This window comes from Cibotium barometz, chromosome 7 (assembly GCF_041138505.1).
Source record: "Cibotium barometz isolate CiBa-2024 chromosome 7, ASM4113850v1, whole genome shotgun sequence".
NCBI classification, from domain to species: domain Eukaryota; kingdom Viridiplantae; phylum Streptophyta; class Polypodiopsida; order Cyatheales; family Cibotiaceae; genus Cibotium; species Cibotium barometz.
Genome location: NC_141052.1, coordinates 45676240 through 45688741, shown reverse-complemented (window position 1 = coordinate 45688741; position 12502 = coordinate 45676240). Strand labels below are relative to the sequence as shown.

Below are 12502 nucleotides of genomic sequence, written 5' to 3'. Positions count from 1 at the left end.
CTCTCTCATAAGATTGAAGCTGCCGACCAATATGTTAGAGACTTTGATCACATTTTATCTGAAGTGCGTGATTGTATTGCAAGAGCTCAAGAGAAGTATACATCTCAAGCAAATAGGAAGCGTAAAGATTTTTCATTTCAAGAAGGTGATTATGTACTTTTGAGAATTAAAAAACGTCGATTAAAGAGTGTGGAAAAATTCCCTGCAGTGAAGCTAGCGCCTAGATATTATGGGCCATTTAAAATCCTTCAAAAGATTAATGATGTGGCCTATAGACTAGAGCTTCCATCTAATTGGAATATCCACAATTCTTTTCATATCCATCTCTTGAAACCTTTTCGAGGAACACTTCCTACTCATCCAACATATGAGGAACCACCTCTTATTGAAGGAGAAGAAGAAGTACTAGTTCCTGATGCTATCATTGACCAAGAGATAACAACAACAAGAACAGGTAATCAATACTTCAAGTATCTTTTGACTTTCAAGAATCATCCTCAAGAAGATGCTAAATGGATGCCTGAGAAATTTTTCCGAGTTTACCCTGAAATTCTTCATATCCGCAATTGAGGACAATTGCAAACTCAAGCAAGAGGAATGTTATGAGAATATATTTTAAGTCCTCTAGAAAAATATTATTTATCCCCTCTTGAGTAATTTGGGGACGCCTAGATTACTCTTGCGTCATGCCGGCTAGGTTAATATCGTGGGTGACACCACTGTAAATATTAATACGTGCGGTATATGATGTATGTTTGAGGCCACCTATGATTATTTCAGTTAGGTTTGTATGGCAGGGTGATTCCTGGGGTACTTACGCCTGGTAGTCATGAGTTGGTGATGATTTGTGCCTGTTTAATATTTGTGGGATTAATTTAATAATTAATTGGGCTTATATTTTTAGGTGATGAAGACTATGGGAATTGAAGAGTTTACTTTGGAAGAAATGTCTTGGTTCATCAAATTTCATTTTTGGCAAGCACAGTAGCTTGTAACCTTATCAAATGATTTTTTCCATTTTGAACTTTAGGAAAGATACATTTATTTATGTGGAATTTATTAAAGCCTATGGCTTTACCCTAGTCCCAATTTGACACTCTATTTTTGTTAAAGAAGAGTGCCGTGCTCTCTAAAAAGCACATCTTGTATATTTTGGGGGCTATGGCCTAATTTTGGTGAAAAAGAAAGCTAATAAAGAAATACTCTTGTGTGGGGAGAGGCCACGCACAAGAGGAGGGAAGATTGCACCCAATATGGTCTATGAGCTAAGTATTTTTAATTTTGTTTAAGTGTTTAAATTTCAATCGATTTGATTTAGTTGAAGCTTACAAGCAATGGTTTTTATGATTGAATTAATTCTCTACTCTTCCACAATCAATTCCTAGAATAAGATTCCGATTGCAATAATGCCTACAAATTGAATCGACAATGATGGAAGAAATGGAGAAGAGGGATTGTTTTGGTTTCTTGTTCTTTTCCTTCTTACAGACATGAAGTATTAAACAAACCTTTTCAATGTGAGAATACTAATGGTATTTACTTAAATCCTTAAATAGCAAATTCAATATATAAACTTGGAGTAACTAATCTCTCTCTCTCTCTCTTTGTATGTTAGGTCTAGAGTTGAAAGCTTGTGGTAGTACAAGGGTAAGCATCGAAAAAGGCATGGATAATGGCCCTGCCTCTTTTAGTGGTGTATGCATGCATTGGGCCAGCTCCAGGTGGTTGTAAAGAATATGCCCATGAAGAAGACAAGTGCTAAGGGTTTTACTACCCGATTTAATCACAAATTTATACAATAGCTACAAAGGCAAAGGCAAAGGCAAAGCTAAAGAGAGAGAAATGCAAAACAACAATCAAATGGCATTATACTTTATTCAATAGGTGTACGAAGATATCCTAAAGAGACGAGTAGATTGGACCTCTCATCTAAAGAATGCAATAATTGGTCTAGGTAGACCTAAGGAATGAGCAGATGTAAGAAGAGAAAATATTCCCTTGCCAGCACGAAAGCGTCTTGTCATCTTGTTACACAACGAGCATGAGAAGATCATCAAGGAATTGCCCTTGCAAGCCAAGGACAAACAGCAGAGAGTGTGACTCGGAGGATTTCTTGGCTTGAAGCAGAGGTTCCATCACTGTGCCAAAAGCTCCATGCAGTGATTACACCTTATCAAAGTCCAAGCAATGTGTGCTAAGCTGTTCAACATTGATGATCTACTTGGAATCCTTACAAGTGCTAGTGCTGGTGCTAGTGGTGGCCACTTACGAGGTGCTCATGGTGGTGATTTAGATGGAGACATCACCTACGAGGATGAATAAGACTTATCTTAGTGACACAAACTCTTTTTTAGATATTTTTTACAGACTTAAAAACATTTAGTTGTAAAAGATGATTTAAAGCTATAATGGCAACCTCTATTTTTGAAAATATATACTCGCAAAAATTTGATGTTAGATTACATGTTATTGAGTAAGTATTTTAAGTTGCATTACATAATAGTGAAGAGAGGTGAGCTTTTGTAACAATTTGGATGTTCAACATCCAAATTGCCACAAAACTCAACCTAGAGTGACATTGAAGTGTACTTCCCCGGTATATTTGAAGATGTCTTGATTGATTGGGAATCCATGTCTACTCTCAAAAAGTTATGGAAGAGCGTTGGTAGATTTGGCAACCCTCTCAAATCTGTTGTCAGGGCTGCAACTTGCAACAGGTATAACTTCGCGCATAGTTAAATCAAAAACTAGTTGTGTGGGTACTTAAAATTACGAGGACATGTGTGCGTTCTCAACCTGGCACACGGGAGGAATCACCAAAATTAGTTGTATGGAACATCGAATTAAAAAATAGGTCACGTTTTACTTTTTTATGAAATTTCGATTTGCATGTCTATATACATACTTAAAGGCTGCTTTTGAGCATATTCACTAATAGAAAACTCAAACTTGAATTTTCACTTAATTTTAACACCTAGAATATTTACTGTTGAAAACCCACTAGAATTCATTTTACTGAAATCTATAGCATCCAAAACTTAAGATTATCTTTAATCATAACTTGGTTAAACTAGGAGGTATGTTACACCATTTATTTTTTTTTCTTATATGGCCCCTTTTTGTGTCAAATTTCACCTAATGTAGGATCCACTCCCTCCAACATCTTACCTCCATGACGGGAGTAGACTGCTTGTTGTTGGCGAATTTATCTGGAAAAATGAGTTGGAAAAAACTCTCTCTCTCTCTCTCTCTCTCTCTCTCTCTCTCTCTCACACACACACACACACACACAAGCCTTGAGGCGGAGCAAAAGAAAAGGCAATGACGAGAAGGGTTTAGTTGCAATAGAAGAAAAAATGGACGGTAGCCAATAGGAAACGGGCGATGTCCAACAAGCCAGCAAACAAGTATAGTCTCGATGGCCTTCTCTCCAAACACACACACCACATGTGCGCACACAATGACACACAAATAATTATTTATATATATATACATATATATGTATATGTATATATATATATATACATACATATATACGTACATATATATATGTATGTATATAAAGTATATGTGTATATGTATATGTACGTACATACATATATATGTACATATATATATATATATATATATGTATATACACATATACGTCCGTATGTATATGTTTGTGTGTTTGTACGAATTTTGACGAGATGATTAATACACACACAAAAACATTAACATCCCAAAATAAGAAAGGGAAGGTCGGTGGGGTCTTGCAAGAATAACATTACATCGGCGCTGAGAAATGAAGAAATAGGTTTCCCTGAAGAATGCCCGGATCGTGTACAAAATCGAACCACTGTAGGTGGGCCGTGAAGTACCAGTGTGAGCGATAAAAGAAAAACGTGATTCTCTCCTGAAGTTACACGTGGCGCCTTGTCCGAGCGCTTGATGGCAGTCGCTGCTGCGGTGTCGCCACTGGTCGGCGGTCTCTCAGTAGAATAGTAAAGTGGAGCATGTTGTGTGTACAGTAGAATATTAAAAATGCTTTCAGCGCGTGTATACGGCCATAGCTTCTTCTTCTTTCTTATATAAAGGCTTTCAGCGCGTGTATATGGCCACATCTTCTTCTTCTTCTTCTTCTTTCTGTGAAGAAGTGTATACCACATCTTCAGAGCAGCAGCAGCAGACCCCCCCCAAAAACACACACGCGAGATAATTAAACTTTAGCACAACTGTACTTCGACCACAGATCTGCCACACAATATTAACCACTTCAATTTTGATCACTGCAATGCCTGGCCTTCCTATTCCTCGTATTGACATCCAGCCCTGCACTACTATTGCTCGATTCGAGGAAATGACCCAGAACGCAGCTCGAGTTCAAGAGTCATTGTTAAATTCTATACTTAAAGAGAATGCTTCTTGCGAGTATCTTCAAAATTTTGGTTTGCCCACCGACGGACGCAGTATTGATCCCCTCACTTTCAAAAGCTGTGTGCCCATGATCACCCACGCTGACTTGAAGCCTTACATACAGAGGATTGTGGATGGTGAAAATTCATCCATTCTTACTGCATCTCCCATCGATGCCATCTGCTTAAGGTATGTGTGTAATATAATACAAATTATAAGTATTCAATTCAATCCCATTCTCTCTCTTTGCTTTCTTCGATTGCATTATTAATGTATGCATATATATATATATGTATAATTGCTCTTCTTGTAATCTAAGAAGCACGTATTATTTGTCTCGAAGAAGATGCAGTAATTAGTCCAGGTCAATCAATGAATTACTTCTTCTTCTTCCTCTGCTTCTTTTTTTCTACGGACTCCTGAAGTGCTGCATAATTCGATTGTTCATTCATGAAATACGTCAGTGCAAAATTCGATTAATCCTTCATGAAATTCTTGCATACTGTATGTAATTCAGCTCTGGAACTACTGATACACGAGAAAAATACCTTCCATTCCATGAAGGTTTGAAGGCGGGCACTTTGGCGGTGGCTAGTATCGCTGCTGCATTCAGAGATCGGTGAGTAGTTTGAATAATTTGCACCAATATTTATATCTTTGCTGCTGTGATATTGCCTAGAGAGCAATAAGAAGAGCTTAAGCATTATAATTCACAATTCTTGAATATGCGCATCCGATTTTTTAAAAACTAATAATGAATTGTGTACTTGTATATCCTGCAGCGTGTATCCGATCGAATCAGGAGCAAGAATACTGGAGTTCCTCTTTTGTGGGAAATTCTTCCCTACAAAAGGAGGATTAAGGGCTGGGACTGCAACGACCCACATGATTAGGAGTGATGTGTTCAAATTGAGGCAGAAGCGCAATGGGATGAGGGCATGCAGTCCAGACGAGGTGGTACTTGGCTCAGACTGCAGGCAGTCCATGTATTGCCACTTATTATGCGGGCTTCTTTACAGTGAAGAAGTGGAAGTGTTAAGCTCACCCTTTGCATACACGTTAGTGGAGGCTTTGAGAGCCTTGGAAAGCGAGTGGCAAGACCTGTGCGAAGACATCAGGGTAGGGAAATTAAGCCCTAAAATCACAGATCATACGCTTCGGGTTGCAGTAGGCGACATTCTGAGTCCAAATCCTACGCTAGCAGAAGGGATCTCGATGAAGTGTAGAGGTTTGATGATGGGTGATTGGAATGGAGTGATAGAGGCGTTGTGGCCCCGGTGTAAATATGTCCTCTCGATAATGACGGGGGCGATGGAGACTTACATGGAGAAACTGCAGCGTTATGCAGGCTCGAAGGTGCCCTTGGTTAGCGCTGACTATGGTGCCACCGAGGGTTGGATCGGGGTTAATATTAACCCGAGGTCAAGCCCCCCGAGCGGCGTTTCTTTCACTCTTGTGCCCAGCCTAGCCTTCTTCGAGTTCATCCCCTTGCACAGGTCTACCAGCATTAAGGCCGGCGGCGCCGTTGACGACGACCACAACGCTGCCGCTGCTCTCAATGGTCCCACCAGCTCTTCAGCTGCTACGTACGACGAGGGCTCCCCCGTTGGCCTCGCTGAGGTGAAAGTTGGCCAGGAGTACGAGATCGTCATGACGACCCAATGGGGTAAGCGAGTTTCTTCCTTCCTTATACCAGCAGCAGCTGCACGCACATTATTATTGCTGTCTTTCAACTGCTGTCACAAGCCCCCCTTCCCTCTCTCTTAACATAAAAAGAAAGTGTGGCCTAATGCTTTAATCGTTCGATAAATGGGGATCAAGATTCTAACTCTCGTTGTATTCCATTTTTTGGCTTGATCACAGGACTGTATAGGTATCGGCTCGGAGATGTGGTGAGGGTAACAGGCTTCTACAACACGGCCCCGCAATTCGCCTATGTGTGCAGGAAGAATGTGGTGCTCAGCATAAACATAGACAAGAACACGGAGAAGGATTTGAAAATGGTGGTCAACCGAGCAGCCAAGCGGCTGGCAGAAGCGAGCGGGAAGTCCATTGAGCTGGTGGACTACACTAGCTACGCAGACCGTAAGACGGCGCCGGGGCACTACGTCATCTTCTGGGAGGTGGTGGCCAGTGACGAGCTGCACAAGAGGCCGCCGTGTCAACAACAGCAATTACAAGAGGATAATCTCATTGAAAATAATATTCAGCTCCAACAGTGGCTTGCCGATTGCGCCACCCTCATGGACCGTGCCTTCGTTGAGCCCGGCTACGTCACCTCTCGCAAAATGAGCACCATTGGTGCCCTCGAGCTTTGTGTGGTCCAGCGTGGAACCTTTTCAAGGCTTCTAGACCGCTTCTTGTCCAAAGGGGCCGCCATCACACAGTACAAAACCCCCCGCTGCGTCGTCTCTTCCGACGTCCTCTCCATTCTCCGGAATAGTACCTCCACCGCCCTTTTCAGCTCAGCCACCTTCTCCTAGGGCCGGGCGGCCACCACGTTGGCCAAGAGTTTTTATTTCTTTCTCAAGCCTTCTTAAGGGGACTTTTTCTCGACACAAAGCTGCCGTGTGGCCCCCCGGATGTCACGCACGTTATTAAACAGCCTTAATAACTTGCAAGATGAGATTCCAAAGAGATCATTGGAAGGAAGCAGAGTTCCGGAAGAACATCTTATTGAGCTGGATTAAAAACCTTCTCATTGTAATTTGAAGAAGAAATTGACTGTTTTGACCAGGCATTCCTCTATTTTTTTAAAACAAAATATAACTAGAACTTGAAAATTTTGAAGAGGATTCTTTTCCTTCTCCCATAAATTTGAGCAAAAGCTTTGCACAAATACGAACAAGTTCTAGGCTAAGTTGAACACCATTCTTTTTCTCGAACCCTGATTGGAAGGGCATGCTTCTTTTCATTTCTTTAAAAGGGTACTCCAACTCTAGTCCTGATATACAAAAAGTGAGAGATTCAGTACTTTGAATTCAGTTAAACATGATATTTAAGGAAAGTAATTACCATTAGTATTCTCACTCTACAAAGGTTTGTTTAAGAGTGTTGTGTGCCCCCCAGATATCAGGCACATTATTATTAAATAGCCTTCAGAACTTGAAGGGCAACCCCAAGATTATAATCATTAGATTCGATTTGAAGGGCCCATAGATTAAACCTCCATTTCTTTTCTTTGTGATGAACAGAGATCATTGGAAGGGCATGCTTCTTTTCCTTCTCCTCATCTCTATATTATCGTAAGGAAGAAGGCCGATTTGCCACGTGCAAGCCAAAGAGGAATTTGAATTTTTGGAAAAGAAGAAGAGAATTTAAAGCATTCTCTTCAATAAAAGATTTTTTTGAATTTGAAAAAAAAGAGATTTGAATGCTTTTTGGGAGAGGATGGCAGGTTGATGATTGCCGAAGTTTGGGAGATGATTTGGCGATGGGGGACCCTATGCATCTCCCTCCCTTTCTCTTCTTCTTTTTTGATCTTTGACTTATTCTTTGCATGCTTGTTTAGGTTACTTTCTACTATATTCTTTTACTTAACTTTCTACTATTTTCATTTGCTTTTAACAACTTCTTTTTTCTTAAGTGTGATGTTTCTTTTTTTAATGGTTCAACATGTGTGCCATACTTTTTTAAAACTTTTTTATTATATATGTTGTTGAAACTCTGTGTGTGTGTGTGTGTGTGTGTGTGTGTGAGAGAGAGAGAGAGAGAGAGAGAGAGAGAGAGAGAGAATGTGTTTTTTAATAGTTATGATGTACAGAGAGAAAATGCATGCTTTATAAAAAAAAATTTGAACGTTTAGGCTCAAGAGATGGAGAGAGAGAGAGAGAGAGAGAGAGAGAGAGAGAGAGAGAGAATATAGTTTAGGCTATGTATATATGTACATATGTATACATATATGTGTGGGTGTATATATATATATATATATATATATAGAGAGAGAGAGAGAGAGAGAGAGATGTATATATAGATATTTCAGTCTAGGTATCTATTAGGTCGGTCACAAACACACACACACACACACACACAGAGCGTTCGTCTCTGACCTCGGCTTGAAAAACAAAAACAAAACACACATACACACACACACACACACACACACATTGGGCTATACATTTTAATAAATGTATATATATATATATATATCTTTAGGGTTTAGGCTATATATATTTATATATATGGGTGTGTGTGTGTGTGTGTAGCCTAATAGATATATAGTCTAATATATCTATTAGGCTATACACACACATATATTACGCTATTATATATGTATGTATGTATGCATTTATGCATTTGTGTGTGTGTAGCCTAATAGATATGTAATCTAATATTTCTATAAGGCTATACAGATGTATCATAGGCTTTAAGATATATGTGTGTGTGTGTATTTTTAGGCTATATATATTTTAGGCCACACACATAGACTCACATATGGCAGAAAATGTATTAGGCTGTATGTGCTTATTATACACACATAAAAAAATCAAATATATATATTGCCTAAAATAGATATAATACAGTATATAAAAATAAGACATAGATATATTAGGGTTTATATATGTTTTAGACTATCTCTGTGTGTGTGTGTGTGTGTGAAGAGTTGGCAAAATATTTGAACTACTGGAGATTCTATGTCGAAAGATAAGTGGCAGAAATAAAATTATTGATGTTGAATAGTCAACAAAAAGCCATGGTTTTGGAAGTCTTCAAAAGCTTGAGAATATTTCCGAAGAAACGCATGTAATATAGAAGATAACTAGCAAAATAACTCCTTAATGCCGAAATAATCCAAGTAATAATGCACTGAAGAAGTCTTTAAAAGGTTTGAAAATTTTCGTAGAAGAATGCTCCGTCAAGTTTTATCCACGTGGTGAAATTTTACTTTTTTAGAGCTCCCTCTCTTTCCTTTTCTTTTTTGTAGCCAATGAAGGCTTTGAGCTTATAGCAATATGAGCTTTTAAAGCATATGTAATAGGTAATCTCTGAGAGTTAAAAGATTTTGAAAAATCTTATAACAATATTCAACTTTAAAGCTTAGAAAGCTTAAAGCTTAGGCTTTTTAAAAGAAGAGATAGAAACAGATAGAAACACTTTCTTCTTGGCTGTGAACCTGTGCTGTAGCACGATTGTGAGAAAATAGAAACAAAGTCACTAGTCTCAAACTCTTCATAATCTTTTAGAATCTTGAATTTTTCACTTGTTTAAGATTTCTAATCCAAGGATTAATTAGGCTATAAATAGTCAAGTAAGTGCTTTGCTTTTCTTAAATTAATTTACGAGCAAGCTTCCATTATAGATTTTTATCATGAGCAAGGTTTTAGCAATCTAAAAGGGGAGCCCAATCCTCCCTTATATGCTGACTCCATCTATACAGACGGATTAACAAGAGGTTAAGAGATGAGGAAAACCATATTTCATCTAGAAAGGTGGTTTCTGGCTTCATAGAAGTGGTTTTGGGAGTAAAGGTGACGTGAATTGCTAGCCTAAAACTCTTTTAACACGTGTGCTAGTAATATAACAACACCACACATAAGCATGGATAAATAATATGTACAATCATTTATCACATGGCCAATAAAATAACTCATATAAAATAATAATAATCTGATATTACATAGATAAGATCCTCCATATGAGACACATGTACTGTTCACCACCTATCTCAGAAACATATTAGTTGTTCCAATTAATTTCTATCTCAATAATTAATCCCAATATGAAACATTGATACGAAAAAACACAACATACACTTACCACTTGTTACACTTCGATGAGAGTATCATTATACACATCATCTAGCATGGCGTGTCTTACCACTTGTTACACTTCAATGAGTATATCACTATACACACCATGTAGAATGGCATGTCATTTGCATAAACCACTTGTTACGCTTCGATCGTGGGTACATATTATAATCTTTTGTTGGTAATTATTCTTTGTGAAGAAGAGGGTGTTGTTTGGTTCATGCATAAGTGATCAAAAGGGATCTTCTTCTTGTAATACGTTCATTCCTGATGTGGATATGTTTATATTAAATGTCTCTTTATGTGATTTGTTCTTTGATCGAGAATACATTCCACTTGGGTTTTGTAAGGTAGATCTTCATAGCGTTGTAGGCCCTTGCACTCCAAAACATCATTGTCTTACTTTAGCTATTAGCTATTAAGCTATTAGACATGGTCATAATGATGACTATATGTATAGATTTGTAAGGCCTACCCATACACCTATCCATGAAATATGTTGTCTATTGACTAGAGTATGTTAAATATTATGATTGTATGGTTATAAAGCTCTTTAATCTTACAAATACAAATTTTTATATGCGTTTTCATGTATTACCTCGGTATAGGTGAATTTGAGAATAGAGCTGGAAGTTTTGACTGTAGGTGCACGTGCTCGTCACAACATACGTAGAACAACACATAGGTGTCACATTTTTTACAAAAGAGTCTCTATGTCTGTAGCACACTAAGATTATATGGCACCATCTAATTCTACTTAGATATATTATATCTTCTAGTTTAAGGTGGTTGTATATGAGTTGTTTTTTTGGTCCTCATATAGGTTATGATGACCTTCATATGTGAAATAGTTTGGTTACCAAATTTTAGTATAGTCTAATATATTCATGAGATATTTTGGTGACCACTATATGGCTTATGGGGACTTTTGTATCTAAAGCATTTTGGGCACCACAATTTTGTATAGTTTTTAAATGTATTATTTTTTATGTATAATGTTCATTCAAGATTCTAATTATCATTTTGATCATTTAAAAAAATTTCAACTTTAGAGAGAGCTTGAGAGAGAGAGAGAGAGAGAGAGAGAGAGAGAGAGAGAGAGAGAGAGATTATAGGAGATGATGAAATCTGCGAGATAGATTGGATTACCTATTGAATTGGAGTGGATTTGTGACTATGTCCACCCTATCGTCTTGGGATGAACCCAACAAGTTAGTAGTTTTGCTACACTAGAGTGAAGACATTGCATAATTTCTTTATGACTTGGTGATGTAAGTCAAGTTGTGATCACTGATTTTATGATACCTATCATTTCTGTCCCAGAGTGTAATCTTTGGTGGGACATTGGCATTGGATGGTAAGGTTATTATGAGATTGATGAGAAGACACTAGGGAGATGCATGGCCCAATATGAAAAGGAAACATATTCACATTCCAATTCGTGGATGATGGAGGTCCAGATCTATTTGAGCATTTAGGTGAAATTTTCCTCAACCCCTACCCGTCAAAGACGGCTAAGGCTACTTGTTTTTTTTAAAGTAAAATTGTTTTCCTACCCTTGTACTACCACAAGCTTTCAACTCTAGACCTAACGTACAAAGAGAGAGAGAGATTAGTTACTCCAAGTTTATATATTGAATTTGATATTTAAGAATTCAAGTAATTACCATTAGTATTCTCACATTGAAAAGGTTTATTTAATACTTCATATCTGTAAGAAGGAAAAGAAGAAGAAACCAAAACAATCCCTCTTCTCCATTTCTTCCATCATTGTGGATTCAATTTTTAGGCATTATACATTAATGTATTTAATTAACGTATTTCTATTGCATTTCTCATTAATGCATTATACACAATAGTGGTGAAGAATAGTTCATCAAACTTCTAAAGGGGTGGTGTGCACTTAAAGGTTCGAAGAATTGCAAAAAAATCCTAAAATCTTTAATATCATATGTGCAAGGTAGTTACATTTGGTTTTCACTAATAATTAACTGAGTAAATTCACATGCAATAGCATATATCCAATCACATGAGGAGCAAGGTTACTGAAATTCCTATTTTGTGGGAAGAAATGAATTAAAGGTTGGGAATACAAAACCACATGATTAGGAGTGATGTTGCTCAATCTAGGCAGAATTGAAATGGGTTGAGGCCATGTAGTCTAGACGAGGTGATACTTGGCTCAAATTACATGTAATCTTCCATGTATTGCTGCTTATTATGCGAGCTTTTTTATAGTGAATAAGTGCAAGTTGACTTGAGGGGCTCAGGTGTGTGTGACTAGTGATATTGGTGGTTTCCCACCTCTCCACCCATAAAATCTTTTTTTCCAAAAAGTTGTGTAATCTATTAACATA

General features: G+C 37.8%; 1 protein-coding gene across 1 annotated transcript; it reads left to right on the top strand.

Moving 5' to 3' along the window:
- Positions 1–4095: 4095 nt before the first annotated feature.
- On the top strand, positions 4096–7129 carry LOC147637078 (jasmonoyl--L-amino acid synthetase GH3.5-like). Its single transcript, XM_086800695.1, has 4 exons — positions 4096–4584; positions 4913–5014; positions 5178–6061; positions 6259–7129. The coding sequence occupies exons 1-4, from the start codon at positions 4274–4276 to the stop codon at positions 6876–6878; spliced, it is 1917 nt and encodes a 638-aa protein (XP_086656821.1). The 5' UTR covers positions 4096–4273; the 3' UTR covers positions 6879–7129.
- The last annotated feature ends 5373 nt before the right edge of the window (positions 7130–12502 follow it).